Source organism: Callorhinus ursinus, unplaced genomic scaffold (genome assembly GCF_003265705.2).
Source record: "Callorhinus ursinus isolate GAN/ISIS: 27379988/994484 unplaced genomic scaffold, GSC_fseal_2.0 scaffold37, whole genome shotgun sequence".
In the NCBI taxonomy this organism is placed as follows: Eukaryota; Metazoa; Chordata; class Mammalia; order Carnivora; family Otariidae; genus Callorhinus; species Callorhinus ursinus.
Genome location: NW_027397099.1, coordinates 5,747,141 through 5,763,171, shown reverse-complemented (window position 1 = coordinate 5,763,171; position 16,031 = coordinate 5,747,141). Strand labels below are relative to the sequence as shown.

Here is a 16,031-nt window from a genome sequence, read left to right as displayed (position 1 = left end):
AGGGAGAAGCAGGTTTCCAGCTGAGCAGGGAGCCCGATGCAGGGCTCGATCCCAGGACCCCGGGATTATGACCTGAGCCGAAGGCAGACACTTAACAACTGAGCTACCCAGGAGCCCCATTAAGTTTTTTTAATCGCTAAGTTGTACACCTGAAACTAATGTAAATATGCATCGGCTATACTTAAAAAAACAAAATAAAACAAAACTGGGGCACCTGGGTGGCTCAGTCGGTTGAGCATCTGCTCAGGTCATGATCCTAGGATCCTGGGATCGAGTCCCGCATTGGGCTCCCTACTCAGCAGGGAGCCTGCTTCTCCCTCTGCCTGTCGCTTCCCCTGCTTGTGCTTTCTGTCAAATAAATAAATCTTAAAAAAAAAAAAAAAAAACAGGCGCCTGGGTAGCTCAGTTGGTTGAGCGGCTGCCTTCGGCTCGGGTCATGATCCCAGAGTCCTGGGATTGAGTCCCGCATCGGGCTCCTTGCTCAGCAGGGAGCCTACTTCTCCCCTGCCTGCCATTCCCCCTGCTTGTGCTTGCTGTCTGTTTCTCTCGCTTTCTCTGTGTCAAATAAATAAATAAAATCTTTAAAAGAAAAAAAGTAAAAAAAAAAAGTATACTTGGTAAGTGGGTGGATAATGCTGGATATATACCTTCATCCTCCAGAAAATGTAAGCATTGACTTCCTCATAAAGACACAATACATCATGTGGTTTTTTTATGATGATAAAACACCATTTCTAATCACCTTGTAGATTTAAAACTTGAGCAGTGAGATAATTTAAGAAGGTGTGTTGCATGGCAGCTTGGAACATTTCTGAAGTTACCGTCCTTGGAGGGGATAAGTGTTGGGAAAAGATGATTCTCTGCTGGTACTTGCTTCTCTGTTTGACTTGTTGCCACTGCTGGGAGACCTGTCTAAAATAGACACTGTCAAAATCAAAATCAGATGTCATGATGGGGCGCCTGGGTGGCTCAGTCATTAAGTGTCTGCCTTCAGCTTAGGTCATGATCCCAGGGTCCTGGGATCGAGCCCCGTATCGGGCTCCCTGCTTGGTGAGCCTGCTTCTCCCTCTCCCTCTGCCTGCCGCTTCCCCTGCTGTGCTCTCTCTCTGTCAAATAAATAAAATCTTTTTTTAAAAAATCAGATGTCATGAATTAGTCTTAATAACATTGTTTGGGCCCCTTCCTACCGCACCACCTAGTGAACTTTCAGTATATTAATTCCCAATAGTTTCTAAGTAATTGTATTGAATTAGGATCCATTTATTCAGTCATCAGAAATTGATATTTCCTCATTAGTAAGGTACCTTGCTTGCCCTTCAGGAGCTTGCCAGCTATTTGAGAGACAAATGATGACAACCCCTACCAGTAATTTGATGTGGTGAGTTATGTGAAAGGCCATGTGCAAAGATCATGGGCCATCCTTGTGCTCCGTCTTAGCATGAGACTAGCCCATAGATTTACACATGGAGTCCACACTGAAAACACTGTTCCTTGCTTGTTATGTGGCTTGGAATAACAGGTGCCCTTTCTATATTTGTCCCTTTTGTATTGTCTCTTTCCTGTTTCCCTCTCCTTACTCTCACCATACTCCTCTCTCTCGCAGCCATCACCACATTTGTCCAGGTCTTTCACATTTTCTTTGTCTAAATGATTTATTTCCGTTTCTCTTCCCTTGGCCTCAAGAAGTGACAGTTGTTTGGAAACTGATTCCACCATTCACTAAGCAAATTATGTGACCAAAGCCTCAGTTAACTGATTTATAAAGTGGGTTAGTAGTTATTTTAAAATGTTGTGAAGATTGAAATAAGATACAAAATTTCAGTTGTAAACTCTCATAGATGCTCATTAGTATTTGTGAAGTGAGTTCCCTTCTTACAGCCATCAGTATATGAATTTGAAGAATTTTTTTAATTACCTAAACTATAAAAAGAGTAGATGTTAATACTTGAAGATTTTTTAAGTGATTGTTAGTGTCTCCCTTGCTCTATGATCACATCACATTCTAAGTATAAAAATTTTTTGTCTTCGCCTCTTTTCATTTATTACAGCTGTGCTGAGATATAATTCATTACTATAAAATTCACCCTTGAAAATATACTATTCAATGGTTTTATTATGTTCACAGAATTGTACAACTATCACAACTATCTAATTTTAGAAAATTTTCATTATTCCAAAAGGAAAAAAAAGAAACCCCCATACCCGTTAGCAGTCACTCCCTATTCCTTCCTCACCATAACTCCTCGTAACCACCTATTTTCTGTCTGTGTGGTTAGCCTGTTCTGGCCATTTTATACAAATGGAATCAAACAATATATGATCTTTTGTGTCAGGTTTCTTTCACTTAGTATGTTTTCAAGGTTCACCCATGTTGTAGCATGTATTAGAACTTCATTCCTTCTTGTGGCTGAATAATGTTCCACTGTATAGATAGCCCACATTTCATTTATCCACTCATCACTTGGTTACCGACATCTGAGTTGTTTCCACTTTGGGCCTATTATGAATAATGCTGCTGTGAACTTCTATTCGAGTACAAGTTTTTATGTAGACATATGTTTTCAGTTCTTTTGAGTAAATGCCCAGGAATATAATCTTTAGTTGATAAAAGAATTTTCATTTCAAAGCAAAGAATTCTCATCATGAGAGAACTAAAGGTTCTTACTGGGGGAATTGGGGGTATTTTTTTTTAAGATTTTATTTATTCGAGACAGAGAAAGACAAAGATAGCAATAGCATAAGGGAGCCGAGCGAGCACAAGCAGGGAGGAAAGGGAGAAGCAGGCTCCCTGCTGACCCTGGGATCGTGACCTGAGCCGAAGGCAGCTTAACCTACTAAGCCATCCAGGAGCCCCTGGGATATTGTTTTCTATACTGGTTCCTTAATATTGAAGTTTTTTGTTCCTTGAAGTGCTTGGCTTGTCATAGAAACCAACACAAAAGCAAGAGTCTTTTCTGAAAGGATGAGAATAAGTGCCCCCAACATAATAAAAGATGCTTGTATTAGCATAAGGTAACAAAATAACTGCCAAATCCTCCTTTATTCTTACCAAAACAGTTTATTTGCATTCACTTTACAAAGTACACTGCAGGAATCAGGAGAAAACCCTCCTAAAAGGATGCAAATTAAGGAAAAGTTAGATTAACATGAACTCATTTCAGATATATCCTATCTTCTCCAGAGCATAAACTTTTAGAGTGAGGGTAAGAATGTTTCCTGTTCTCTGAGCCATCTCCCTTCCCAAACCAAACCAAACTGAACTGAAAGGGAAGAGGAGGGGTCTGGAATGATGTCTCCATTCAGTTTAGGAGCAGGCTTTAAGCACTGCATTTACCTTTATAGAAAACTGGAAAGGGGAAACATGTCTTTGACATGGAACTCGCCATTGAGCATCATATAGTCAGTCACACAGAGGTCGCTAATCATTCTTTTTCTTGTTTTTCAGTGAACGAGATAATTGGGAGAGACATGTCCCAGATTTCTGTTTCCCAAGGAACAGCGGGGAGCAGGCAGGCGGCTCCCCTCCCGGGTCCCGATTCCCTGGATATAGGAAGATCCGATGGGCTCTGACAGTGCTCACTGCAGCCATGTATCCACCACCATGTACTTCTCAGCATGTTTCTCTCCTTGGACCTTGGGTTTCCAACTCTGTGGCCTTCAGGACTGGCACCAGGAGTTGGGATCACTGTATGTGGGGAAAGCAGCATTCCTCCACCTCAGGCCTTGGGTAGATTTTGTAAAAGAACAGGAGCAGCATAGACTGAGCTTTGGGGAAATGAGCTTTGCTTTTTGTATTTAAATAGGATACTTTTATATGATGGGTGCTTTGAGTGTGAATGCAGCAGGCGCTCCATTTCAGAGGTGCTGCTTTTGCAAGTGACTTGGTTGCTTAGCTATGATTGGTGATTTGTACTCCTTTATGGTCATTTGAAGGACTCTTTAGCTTTGATGATATTTTTAAAGTAGGAACTTTTGATAAAACCTTCCAGAGGCAAACATGAAAGAAAAAAAATTTCTCCTAAGCCCACACCTAATGCCTCAGAAACTCAGCATGTCCTAAAGCTTTTCATAGATTTATAGGAAATAAAGCCAAATGTAGCTCATACCTCTTTATAAAAGTAAACTTAAAGAAGAGACCATTCCAATCATTGACATGTTGGAATATAAAACGACATTCCAGAGCGTAGCCATTTTGTAACTTCCTAGGTAATCTTGCTGCAGTCTCTCCATACTGACTCCGTGTTGAAATTGCTTTTTTCCCTCAGGGCCTTGGATAAGATAGCTACATGTAAGGTGACTTTGAACGGTGGGTTTTTTAGCTTGGTAGCTTTAATATCCTGCCATCCTGCAAACAAGTAGGTTGTGGAGTGCTTTTCCCTTTTGTGTCCTCTGGTCCCAGACCTTTTCTAACTGGGAGTATCTGCATTTGGCTGCTCTATATAACCTTTGAAGCCACAGCCTCATGATGGTTTAGGCAAATCTGCTGGTTCTAACTCATCTCTAGAGGCCAGGCTGTGTCAGAAGCTAAGCACAAATGAGCTATATGCTTCAGAAGAGCAGAGAAAATACAGGACTCCAGAAGGGAAGCTTTTAAGATTCACAATGGCATGGAAGGCTTATCCGTCATTCTGTTTACAGCCTAAAATGATTCTGGCCTACCCTCGTCCCATCTGCATGGCCTAAAAACCATCCTTTTCCCCAAAAGGCTTTGAGGCAAACCCAAACATGAGGTAGCATCATAGACCTGACCCTCCACACCAAAGATGCCCCGGTGCTGCTGCTGGTGAGGCTGGTGCCCAGGGCAGGGGCCAGCAAGAAACTCCAGCCTGCTGTCTACCAAAGGAGGTGCCCGAGTTGGGTGCTTTTTCCAAACCCTGCCCTTCCCCCTCCCTTTAATGGGATTAGTACCTATTCCAAGACTGGGCCCATTTCAAAGCACCTGAAGTTTGCAGTATGTTTTCAAATGAAATCATGTAATTTCATTTATTCAGGAAGGAAATTTTTTTGAGTGCCTATATGCGCGACAATGTGCTGAGCTGGTCAAGGGCTTGATGATATTACTCCAGGGGATTATGAGTCCTAGATGCCAGGACTCTCTATTGAGGCCAAGTAAGGCCTGAGCAGGGGGAGCTGGCTCATTGCCCACCACCTCTGGTCAGCCAGGTAGGAGCTGTTGACCTCCTACAGGATAAAGATGGTCTTTTTTTTCCCCTTCAAACCATGATTTAGATTTTTTTCCCCTAAACCTAGTTAGAGCAAAGTGTCTATCCTTCAGCAAATCACTCTGGTCCCTCCTGGAGCTGGGTGTTTTCCTATTTTCTTTAAAAGTTTTGTGTCCGAGTGTGGATAGTGAGATTTGCTTCAGGGCCTGTAGTTGGCAGCCCACAGCTTCCTTTGGAGGGGTTGGAGAGGTGGCCTCTGACAGAAGTTCCAGACAGTTGGCTGGACTTGCCTGCACCCTCTTGCCCCTGGGGTAGCTGCCTCACATGGGGTTCTTGCAAGAGTTCGCCTTGCAAGACCCTTTGGGGGTTGCTCTGCTGCCCTCAGGAATAAAAGCCTCTATGATCCAGAGTTGCTATGCACCAAATTTTGATGCCTTTTAAATACCTTGATGCCTGTAGCACTAGAAATGCTTTCCTATTTAAAATAAAAGTTAAATTTTAAAAGAGCTTTGTATAATATATAAGCAGTCTTGTATCATTTTGTAAAGTCTTTGGTTTAAGAATATTTTCTGGCTTTGCAGGTAAAGACTAAACTTTTGTGCAATGTAAATGGCGCTAAAGCACATGTTCATTGGATTATGCAAATTGACTTCTAGTAGCAACACTGAGCAACTGGGCATGTCTTAGTACCTACCCTACCCCTTCCAACCTGTGCTACATCTTGGTTTGAGGAATGGGATAAGCAGCCTTCTACTTACTAGAGATACAGAGAGAAACACGGCTGAGAACAGCTCTAAAGGGACTAGATGTCCTGTCTTCAGTTCATGTGTGGTGCGTGCAGTGCAATCCACCCCTGCCCGGGGCTAACCACTATCACCAGAGCTCTGCTGGATCTGGCCAAGAAGCCCTGGGTGGGGGGGTGTTTTTGTAGAGTGGGACTCTGAACCGACTGTGCCACCCAGGCATGCCTCCCCTCCCCGGACTTGAAGCCCTGTTTTTAACATTCAGAATAGATGGTCATCTTCAAGGCTCAGATGGGCTCAAGTTGAAACCTTCTATTTTATAAAATGGGCGATGTACAGTTAAGGAATTGGTTCCATGTTTACAGGACGTGGAATTGTGTTTTCTTACACACTTTGTATTTGAAAACCTTGTATAGGAGTCTAGTGCTCCTTACACAACATAACAAAGGGGAGAGCCAGCAATTCATGGTTCCTCAGTTACAGGGCTGAAATAATAAACGGTGACAGGTTAACAGTGTCCTGGAAATCCACCTGAGTTTACCTCTGCCCGTGGCAGGTGTGGAGTCCCACACTCTGGGGTCCAAAGCTAAGGGCACTTTGGCTTTTAAAAAGTCCACTTGGTTAGGAACCTTTGTTTATTTTACGGAGGAGTGAGTAGAGTTCCAAATTCCTTCCGAAGCTTCAGTTCTGTACCCTCTAATGGGTGCAAAGGGCATTCCACGATGTCTGCTGAGTTCAGGACAACTGGCCTGCCCAAGGTGTGCATGAGAAGTAGGCAGAGAGTCCCCTTTAAAATTCAAGCCTGAGTTTTTCTGTGAGGGCCTCCTGCCCCCTAGTGTCCTCTGGGGATATTGCAGTACAGTCCATCAAAATAGCCTGTGATCTTGCCACCTGATAGTCCTTGTGCCAAGCTGGAGGAGAGCTATTACCCTTAGACCCAAGACACAATGTGGCCACTAAGGGTCAAGTATCCTGGGGGCTGGGGCCAGCATTCTCTGCCTCCCTGCCCCCTGCCAGAAGGGAAAGGGGAAGGTAGAACATTGGGATCTTTATGCAGAAGCTCCCAGGAGTCATATGTTGAAGGCACCAGGGCTTATATTTTTAAAAAGCCAGCCAGCCTGCTGTGGACATCAGCCCCATAGAATCTGTGTGTATGGGCCACAGCCAAAACCGACCAAAGGCTCTCTCGGTGCTTTTCAGAGGCTGGATCAGGCCATCGGGAGGAGGGTAACACCATTCCACCCCCAGCCCTGCATGCAGGGTCCAGCCATCAGCTTTGGGGTGGACAGGCAGAGCAACAAGCGGGAGATGGAGCTGGGGCTTGAGCTCCTCTAGGTGCTTTCTGAGAGCTCTGACAAGCCCAGAAAGCAGGCACCTGGTTGAGGTTAGTGGTTCTCTGGATGCCGAGACAGACATGATAGACATCAGCCAGCTCTTACCTCCTGGCTCCCTCACCTACAAACACACCCACTCTTTGGGGGCCTGTAGCACAGTGCGAGGCGGGTCACCAACAGGCATCAAACTGGTGTAGTCATCAGGGGCTAACTGCAGAAGGAACAGAGATTTAGGGGAGGGAGCTCCAGGCTTAGCCAGGTTCCCAAGCCCTCCAGCCACACCTCACCTGATAGGCCTGGAAGACGCTGAGCAGATCCTTCATACCAGCTGTATACGGGACACCCTGCATACGGACCAGGGCTCCTGGCTGGGACAACACTGGGGTGGAAGCAGAGGCCAGGGCAGCAGGGGGTGTGGTGAGGTAGCCCACAGCGGTGGGAGAGACCGGGGGACTAGGATGGGAGAGGCAGGGATTTAGGGGTGCAGTCCCACCTATGGCCTACACCAAGACCCACCTCCTCTTCCCTTGTTTCCGCCTTGTGCTTAGTTCAGTTCCTCCTCCCTAAAACCGCTGTCTCCAGAGTCCTCCCCATTCTAATTTGTCGACAGTATCCTCCAGACCGTACCTGTCACTCCCTTGTCCACCTTAGATTACGCTGCAGCTCTTAACAGACCTTGGATTATCTGGCCCAGGAAGGGGACCATGACCCTCCGTCACACCAGAATGGGGGCAAGACGGGGGGGTTTTCTTAGCCGCTGGTACCTGGGGTAGTAAGCTGTGTAGTTCATGTAGAGTTGAGCGGCTGGCCCTGGGTAGTAGGCAACAGGGGTAGGGGCAGCAGGTACCCTGGCAGCCGGGAGCAGTGCTGAAGAGGGGTACAGAGCGGCTGTCTCAGCAGGAATGAGTGCTGGGGTGGCCTGGAAGGTGGCGTAGGTGGGTGGTGAGAGGCCTGCAGGCAGAAGTAGAGAGTGCATCTGCAGGGAGCCCAGCACTGCCCTGGGTGAGGCAGCCAGAAGAGAGCCCCCACTGTAGAAAGCGAGGGTTATAACAGCTTGTCCCCTACATGCCTCCTTCCCCAGCCCCTGGGACACTCACAGGGCAGCTTGCAGGGTGGAGGGGACATGCCACTGCGGCCCAAGGTGCCCCCCATTAGCACACGGCTCATCTCCTCTGTGGAGCAGGGGACCACTTCCACATAGCGTTCCTTCATCACTTTCTTATGGCAACGCTGAGCAGCAGCTAGGGCCCGTTCTGCTGATGTCATCTGGATGAAAGCATCGCCCGATGGCCGGCCCTGTGCACACGGTGGTCTTGTGAACAACCTGTCACGCGCAAGAGGACCTCACTCCCAACCCCACAGCCCTCTCTAACCATGCAGGTCTCTCCAGTGACAGCAGCCTCACCTGCTGGTTGAGCACCATGTGCACACCGTGGGGCCGGATGTCAGCAGCTGCCTCCCCGAGAAAGCTCAGGATGTCTTCGATGGTGGCTGTGTAGGGCAGGCCTCGAAGGCGCACACAGTCTCTCCCAGTCCCAGTGGCCAGTGGGAAGGGGATGGGGAGCAGGGGAGCAGCGAGTGTGGGCAGGAGTGGGCTGGATGCATAGCGGTTCAGGACCTGGCCAGGAAGGCAGCAAGAGGCCGGTGATGCCAAGTAGGGCAGGGGTACAGGGGGGATGGAAAGGGTCCCCGGGAGAAGCACATGGGGGGAGGGGGAGCCCTGGGTGCTCACCTGCTGCACTTCAGCCGCAGTGCTCCGGAAGAGTTCAATGTATCGCTTACCCAGCATGCCCTTGTGCCTGCGCAGCGCAGCCTGTGCCAGGTCCTCACAGGCAAAGAGGGCAAAGGCGTCACCGGTGGGCCGGCCGTCAGGGTGGCGCACAAAGAGCAGCCCATCCGCACCCCCCGTCACTGGGCACTCGGGCCCCAGAAAGCCTAGCACATCCGCCGGCCCAGCCGAGAAGGGCAGTCCCCGTAGCCTCAGTATCACTTGGTCTTCCCGGGACAGGAACCGAGCCACCTCTAGTGATGTGCCTTGGTGAGAGGCATGGAAGTCACCTACTGACTTCATTTGTGCCCTTCCAAATACCCGCTACACCTGGCACGCAGGGGCACAGAAAGGCGGGGAGGGGGTGGGCAAGGGGGGGGACATGGTCAAGAGCCAGGGGAGCCAGGTGCGGTTGGGAGCACACTCACCCCCTGCGATCTTGACAAACTCTTCTCCTGTTGCTTTGTATACCTGTGGGGACAATGGGGGACAGCCCGTGGGTCTCCAGCCTGGCGGGCCTCAGCTCCGCCGGGCTTCACTCCCAGCCCGAAGCCCCACCTCAATATAGCGGACGCCCATGTGGTGCTTGTGTCTCTGCAGCGCTAGGTCCCGCTGCTCGCTGTCCACAAAGCGGATGAGGGCCTCGCCGTTTCTGCGGCCCTGGGCGTTGAGGCAGAGTGCTACACCTCCCCTGCGGAGCCAGGGCTTTGTTAGAGCCTCCTGGGCAGGCCTGCCCTCCCGAGCCCACCCACCGCACCATACCCACCTGGCAATGTTGAGTCCTTTGAAGAACCGAGCCACATCCTGGTCTGATGACTGCCAGGGCAACCCACGGGCCCGAACCACAGTCTCACTGTCCACCGCATCGGTCTTGCTGCTGTGGGGGCAGGGCATAGAGTCAGAGCTGTCCGGCTCTTGGCGCCCCCCCCACCCCTGCCCCTACACTCACCAAGGACCTGTCTCATATTTCTGCTTTACCACCTCTGCCTTTGAAAACAATTGACCTGAGAGGAGATGGCATGGGGGTCAGCAGGGTCTGGTGGAGGGGGGTCTCCCCACCAAGCTCTGCAAAAAGACGACAGTTGGGGATAAGGAGGTGACAAAGGAGCTTCTACCTGCGGTCTCTCAAAGAAAGTTAACAAGTGGGGACGGCGACTTTCAGGAAGTTAAGAGGCAGACATTCGCCCAGTCCTGAGAGCGGGTGACAGGTGGTGAGGGGAACCTTACCACTGGGCCCTTCGAGCAGGTGGAGGATGACAGCTACCATTGTCTTCACTTCCCAGACCCCAAAGTCATCCTCTGTGGCATCTGTCTCCAGCCCCAAGTCTATGAGCAGAGAAACAATAAGGAAATCCCAACCTGAGAGGCAAACACATTTGTTCTGATCCAGCTCATATATGCCTGTACAAGTCCCCATCCCAGACATAGGCAGACATATGTCCCTGTTTCAGACACACCCCAGCACAGACACAGAGGCATGTGTCCTCAAGAACTTGGCAGATACTGTAACCTCGCATTTGTTTATATAGCCCTCCAGGATGCACATACTCAAAAACAGCCTATAGCTTCCCCTCCACCCTAACCCTTCTGGGTCACCGATACCCTGTGCCATGGTGGCCACGGTGAGCTCCCTGGCAGGGCAGGCGCTTGGGTGCTGCACATGGAACTCTCTGCGGAGGTCGTAGAAGGAGAAGAAGGTGTCGGGGAGCACCAGGTTCTGGGGGCACATGGGAGTGGGCATGAATTGGGGGGGAACTGAGCTGCCCTTCCCACCCCCATGACAGGGGTCCTGGGAGCCCTACCCCCTGTTGTGCCCTCAGTGGCATACCTTCCTGGAGGCCTCAGGGTGCAGGACCTGTCGCAGCAGCTGCTGCCCATCAGTGCATAGCATGTAGGGGCCCCCGCCTAGCAGAGCCACATCCCCGCTCACCAGCTGTGAGAACTGGGGATAGGGAGTGGGGAGAGAGACAGACACAGACTCACAGCTGGGCGGGCACGAGGGAGGGCAGAGGCTGCAAAGCTGGTTCAGCTAGCTGTTTAGCCCTCCCCTGCCTGGGGAGGAGTCGGCCACAGGCGGGGGCCTGGTTCTGTGTCCCTTTTCTCCCCCAGTCCGCTGTCACCTTCTCCAGGCCAAATGGGGGCAGTCACATATCACCCAAGCCCCCATCACACACACTCCCAAGAGTCTGGAGTGGGGCCAGAGCAAACACCTGGTGGAGTGCGACAAGCAGGTGGGAAAGGGCGGGGCAAAGCAGGTTAAACCTGTCCCTGACCAGGCACCACCCTCAGACAGGTGGGGGAGGCCCAATCCTGCCTGAGGCCCAGCGGGCTCATGGTCAACGGCAGCCCCACCTCTAGGTCTGACCAACCGAGGGGCAGAGAAAATCCAAGGACAGAGCTGCACACCTGGACGCCAGGGGCAGCATGAGCTTTGACCCACACCCTATCGACCGGTTGGCACAGAGTTGTTTGCTCACAGAGGGGGTGGCACTTCTCAAGCTGCCCAGCCCCCCGCCCCCCAGCCTTCCTCCGTGCTGGAGAACAGGTAGAAGCACTAGGCACAGGCCCAGAGCGAGCCAACCCAGTTCTCCTTCAGCACACTCCCCAAGTAGGGTCTAACCTGGGAGCCCTTCTGGAACAGGACCAGGTTCAACACCTTTGTACCTCATCAAGAACCTCCCAAGTTGTTGAAAAATGAAAGAATCTGCGCCTGTAAAGCACTTAAAACTCATTACACTCGAGAGTCAGGCACAGGGTGAGTGCAGTAGCGGAGATAAGAAAAAGAAAACAGCATCGGGAACCGCCTCCCACTTCAGCCAGAGCTGGGACGCACCCGGGGCCTCTGCACCCAGGAGAGGTAGCCTTCAGGCGGGGTCCGGACAGCGCCCACGCCTGGCCAGCCGGCCGGGACAGGCCTAGACGAGCAAGCTTACACCTGGCGGCGTCCGCCTCGGAGGCAGACCCCGCCCTCCGCCCCCGCTCCACCGTCTCCCTAGGCTGGTGGGTGGGCCGAGGTCGCCGGCGGCAGGGACCGTGACCTATGGCCAGGACCGGGCCTCTCGGCCCTTCTGGCTTCCGACCGCTGTTCTGGGAGACCTGGCCAGGCAGGTTCCCAGAGGCGTCTCAGCCTCACAGCCCCGCCGGCCCTGGGAGGGGTCTCGCAGCTTCCATCCCACCGCGTCAGTAGGAGTGGATCCCTGGAAAGGCTGAAAAGTAAGGTGCCCCCAGGAAAGGCCGGCACACGCGGGAATCTCTGAAACTTTTAAACAACAGGAACTCGTCCTACCGCCCGAGCCAGTTGGTCGCAGCACGCCAGGCCTTGCCTCCTGCCGCCTCTCCGGCTGAGAAATGTCCCCGCGGCCCGGCCATGCCTCCACTCATCCGGGCCCCAGCACTCACCTGCTGCAGCACCTTGTCCAGCGGCTCGGCTCGCGCCAAGCTGTCGGCGCTCAGGCCGCTCGCCTCGCGGCACTGCGGGCTCAGTGCGGCTGCCTCGGCGCGAACCAGTGACTTGTGCAACGTCCCCACCTACGAGCGGCGGGGGAAACCGATCAGCCACTGCTCCCCTCGGATCCTGAAACTCCCCGGGGACTCCCCCACCCTCACCGTACCTGACGGCTCTTCGGCTCCACCACTTGCCAGACTAGGAGGATCAAGTCGGTCTCGTCGGAGCCCAGGTCCGGCCCCAGCGCACCAGCCGTGGCTCCGAACAGTACGACCAGGGGTCCAGGCCCCGGGCGGGGGTCGGTGGAGGAGTCTGAGATGGGGTTGGGGCCCGGGGGCGGTGGCTGGGGAGGCGGCGGAGTCATGGCCGCAGAGGAAGGGGGCGCTCGGCCAGACACACGCGGACCGACGAGGCGCACGCACGCACCGGCCGACGGCAGACACGAATCAGCTTGGGCGGGACACCGTGTGTCGGGGGCGGCACCTGCAGCCCGGCTGGCGCAGTGGGCGCTGCTGAGACCCGCCCGCGGCGCCCCGTGGGGCGGGGCGGCTACTGGCCTCCGCCCTCTCCGGGCGAGTTACCTGTCGGCCCCGCGGGCCACGTGACCGAGGGCGGCCCCGGGAACAGAGGGGGAAGGCAGCTAGAGCCTCGCCCGGAGCGCGCGCGCTCAGACGCCCGGCCTGGGTGCACGCTCACGGCCCGGACTCCCACTCCGTCAGAGGGTCTTGTCTGTGTCGATCTCGTCCTCCTCTCTGTCCCTTCCCACCATGAAGCCGGCGCCAAAAAAAATGCAAAAACAGGGGCCTTCTGCAGTCCACAGGGGTCACATGGGATTTGTGAAACTCACCAGGAGGCAGTCTAGGGGCTTTGGGGGTCACTACGGACGGCCGGGGTATGATAGAAGTCACCAAAGAGGGCGGTGAATTACTGGCTATCACCCAGAGAGGCCTGGGGGGAGGTGGTCACCAGAGGCCAACTGGGTTGGGGGGGAGGGTGGGGGATCAGCAGAGGTACTTAGAGCGATAAGGTCGGGGGACGAGAGGTCACGGGGCAGGGCTTGTCCACACACGTGTGAAGACCTGGCCTTAGCCTGGCTCCAGGATGTGCCCGCGGTGCCAAAACACTCTAGGTGGTGTGCAGGCCTCGGTGCTGGGGAAGCAGGAAGCGCCCCGCTCCAACTCCAGAGAGCGCCACTCTAGACAGGGCTGAGCCGGATGGTCTGGGCCTGGAGCCTCACCGCTACCCCACGTGGAGACTGCTGCCTGTTTTCGTCGCCCTCCCCGCCTGACGACGGGCCTGTTGCCTGGAGATGTGAGCGCGCCGGCGGGTGGGGGCTAGCGGTGAACGTGTGATGTGCGCGTGCGGGCTGCAGATCCTCCATTTCGTCTCCATGCGGGAGCAGGAACCCAGTAAGGACAGTCCCGCATGGAGGGCTCCCACACCCTTTCGCCCCGTCGTGCTTGGTGAGGCTCCTTTACGGCGCGTGTCCAGGCCGCGCCGTACTTCCCTAAATGCTCCCCTTCATATGACTAAGAAACTGAAGAATCCGGCGGGAAGAAGGGACGTGGGGATGCCAAGCCCGCGCGGAAACTGAGGCTGGAGCCGCACCTCGCGCTTTCGGAAAAGCTCAGCGCTGCGTCCGGACGTTCGGACGTTGGAGAAAGAGCCCGGTGGAGGGGGCGCTTCCGAGGCCTTGCCCATTGAACCCATACTTCAACGCGTCCCTACTTCACTATTGGATAAAGAGACCGAGGTGCCCAGGAAGGGCCGGAACTCGGCGGTCTGCGGGGAATCGGAAAAAGGTTTTCCAGCCGCTTCGGGTTACGAGCGCTTCCTCCGGTATAGGCGGGGGTCCGCCCCTTTCCGGACCGCCCACTCCGGCGCCTGCCCGCTGGTCCCCACCCGCGGAAGCCTTAGGCCAATCAGGCCGGGCGGGAGGGGGGAAACGTCGCTCTTCGGGTCCAGCTCCGCTCTAGATAAGCCTGGAATGTCAAATATTTGTTTGGGGGCGGGGCCCAACAGTGAAGTAAGGCTCCTCCCCTGCCCACCCTGCAGCGCGCGTGCGCCTGGTGGAGTCGGGCCTGCCTCCATCCACGCCTTCGCGGCAAACGCCTCAGCCTAGGGGCTCTCCTAAAACTCCTTGGCGGGCTTCGCTCCTTGGCGGGCTCCTGTCTGGGCTCCAGCTTCTACAGGACAGTCCGGCGTCACCACCTTGCCATCTGAAAGCTAACTCGATCTCGATCTCAGCCTTCCCGGAGCCCCCATCCGTTTAACCTCTAGACCTTCACGCTAGGCCCTTCCCTATTCTTTCATTGTGGGTCTCGAGGTCAGGTCTTTAGGGAAGCCACCTTCTTGAGGTGACCTCTCCATTGTGGCACCTCGAGCCATCCTGGCAGCGTGGGGCAACTCCGCCCATCTCCAACCGCATGACAATTCCCGATGCTTGGACTCTTCTTGAAAAACTAAATTCATTAAAATAACGTTAGGAAAAAATAAATAAAATAAAATAAAATAACGTTAGAGCCCCTGCTTTGCTGAACTCCTTTACTCATCTTCAGATGGATCCTCCCAGATCACACCATTAATACTAAACAACCCTCATTCCTTTCCCCCAACACTAAAGTAACTTCATAATAAATGACAAATCATTTATTGTCTCCCTACACCACATCCACCCCGAACTCAGAACTCAGATCCCGGAGGACAGGCTCATTCCCAGGGCTTATCAGTGCGCCTGGCTTGTAGTAAACTTGCTCAATGAATGAATGAATGGTTGTCTTAAGTGCTTTGCTTTGCATCATCAGCCTAGTAACTTTCAGCACTAGTAACCTTCCCTGGGGCTATGGGCCTTTTCCTCTAGGAGTCTCATCTGAGCTCTTTCCACCCCCCTCCCAACCCATCCCTTGTCCTAGTTAACGCCTGCTCTTCCAGATTTTCTCTCAAGGCACCTCCCTCTGTAGCAGGGGTCCCCACTGTAGTATGAGATTTCCTGTATTTCATTGGGCAGTGTCCCCCATCCCAACCCAGCTACTAGGGTTCATAAATCGTTAATGAATGAATTGAAAATAACATTCGTGAAAGGGGTGAGCAAGGCTCCAAAGGTCCAGCCCATAGCGTTTCCCAAACTATAATGCAGGTACTTGGGGGAAAGGAACTTGGTCCTGTGACCCAGGCCACACACGTGCGGAATCCCATCCTTATCTCAGCCCCTGGAGGCCTGCTATGGAGGCAACTGGCGCTCCAGCGGCGGGTACGTGAAGGTCGGCGCAGATACCGGGTGGGGGTCCTCATGTGGGCCCCGGAGTGTGGCCGGTCATGTGGACCTGCAGGGCATCTAGGAGTGGTGTAAAAGGGCCCTCTTCTCTCCCTCCCAGGCCAGAAAATATCCCACTGTGGGAGACGATTCTACGCTGGATGCCTGGTGGGATCCACTGTGGCGATCTACACTCGCCGGCTCTGGCCCATCCACACCCTCTGCGGCCCAGTGGACCGCAACTTGACCATCTGCAGCTACCCTTATCTCCTGGCCCTCCAGGGTAGCCGGCGCACTGGGTTCCACCCAGGTTCCCAGCTGAACGC

At 53.1% G+C, this 16,031-nt stretch overlaps 2 protein-coding genes across 9 annotated transcripts in view; one reads left to right on the top strand and one right to left on the bottom strand.

Moving 5' to 3' along the window:
- The window catches only part of NFATC3 (nuclear factor of activated T cells 3), a 130,379-nt gene extending 124,711 nt beyond the window's left edge, over window positions 1–5,668 (top strand). For 3 of the 5 annotated variants that reach the window (XM_025889018.2, XM_025889016.2, XM_073880093.1), the window contains one exon: window positions 3,446–5,668. In XM_025889018.2, the coding sequence (XP_025744803.1) occupies window positions 3,446–3,570 (125 nt within the window). In that variant the 3' untranslated portion in view covers window positions 3,571–5,668. The remainder of the gene's footprint in view (window positions 1–3,445) is intronic. The other 2 variants (XR_003211606.2, XM_025889017.2) reach the window with 2 other exon arrangements.
- Window positions 5,669–5,991: 323 nt separating this feature from the next.
- Window positions 5,992–15,253, bottom strand: ESRP2 (epithelial splicing regulatory protein 2). 4 transcript variants are annotated; one of them, XM_073880094.1, is made up of 16 exons: window positions 12,619–15,249; window positions 12,407–12,535; window positions 10,836–10,949; window positions 10,610–10,724; window positions 10,235–10,333; window positions 9,957–10,011; window positions 9,774–9,884; window positions 9,566–9,698; window positions 9,436–9,478; window positions 8,972–9,273; window positions 8,645–8,857; window positions 8,337–8,535; window positions 8,004–8,190; window positions 7,527–7,692; window positions 7,345–7,450; window positions 5,992–6,390 (listed from the first exon to the last, which is right to left on the bottom strand). In XM_073880094.1, the coding sequence occupies exons 1-15, from the start codon at window positions 12,814–12,816 to the stop codon at window positions 7,361–7,363; spliced, it is 2,154 nt and encodes a 717-aa protein (XP_073736195.1). In that variant the 5' UTR covers window positions 12,817–15,249; the 3' UTR covers window positions 5,992–6,390; window positions 7,345–7,360. The 4 variants fall into 4 exon arrangements, with proteins under 4 accessions (XP_073736195.1, XP_073736196.1, XP_025744804.1 ...); XM_073880095.1 differs by having other exon boundaries at window positions 5,992–7,450; window positions 8,004–8,106; window positions 12,619–15,253; XM_025889019.2 differs by having other exon boundaries at window positions 5,992–7,450.
- Window positions 15,254–16,031: the final 778 nt, after the last annotated feature.

Bases quoted from the DNA above. Each gene is read 5' to 3' on its own strand.
- ESRP2 (XM_025889019.2), bottom strand. From the start codon at position 12,816: ATGACTCCGCCGCCTCCCCAGCCACCGCCCCCGGGCCCCAACCCCATC. The intron at 9,885-9,956 runs GTGAGTGTAGGG...CTGCCCCCACAG, and splicing joins AAATATGAGACAGGTCCTTG to CAGCAAGACCGATGCGGTGG. The intron at 9,699-9,773 runs GTGGGTATGGTG...CTGGCTCCGCAG, and splicing joins AAAGGACTCAACATTGCCAG to GGGAGGTGTAGCACTCTGCC.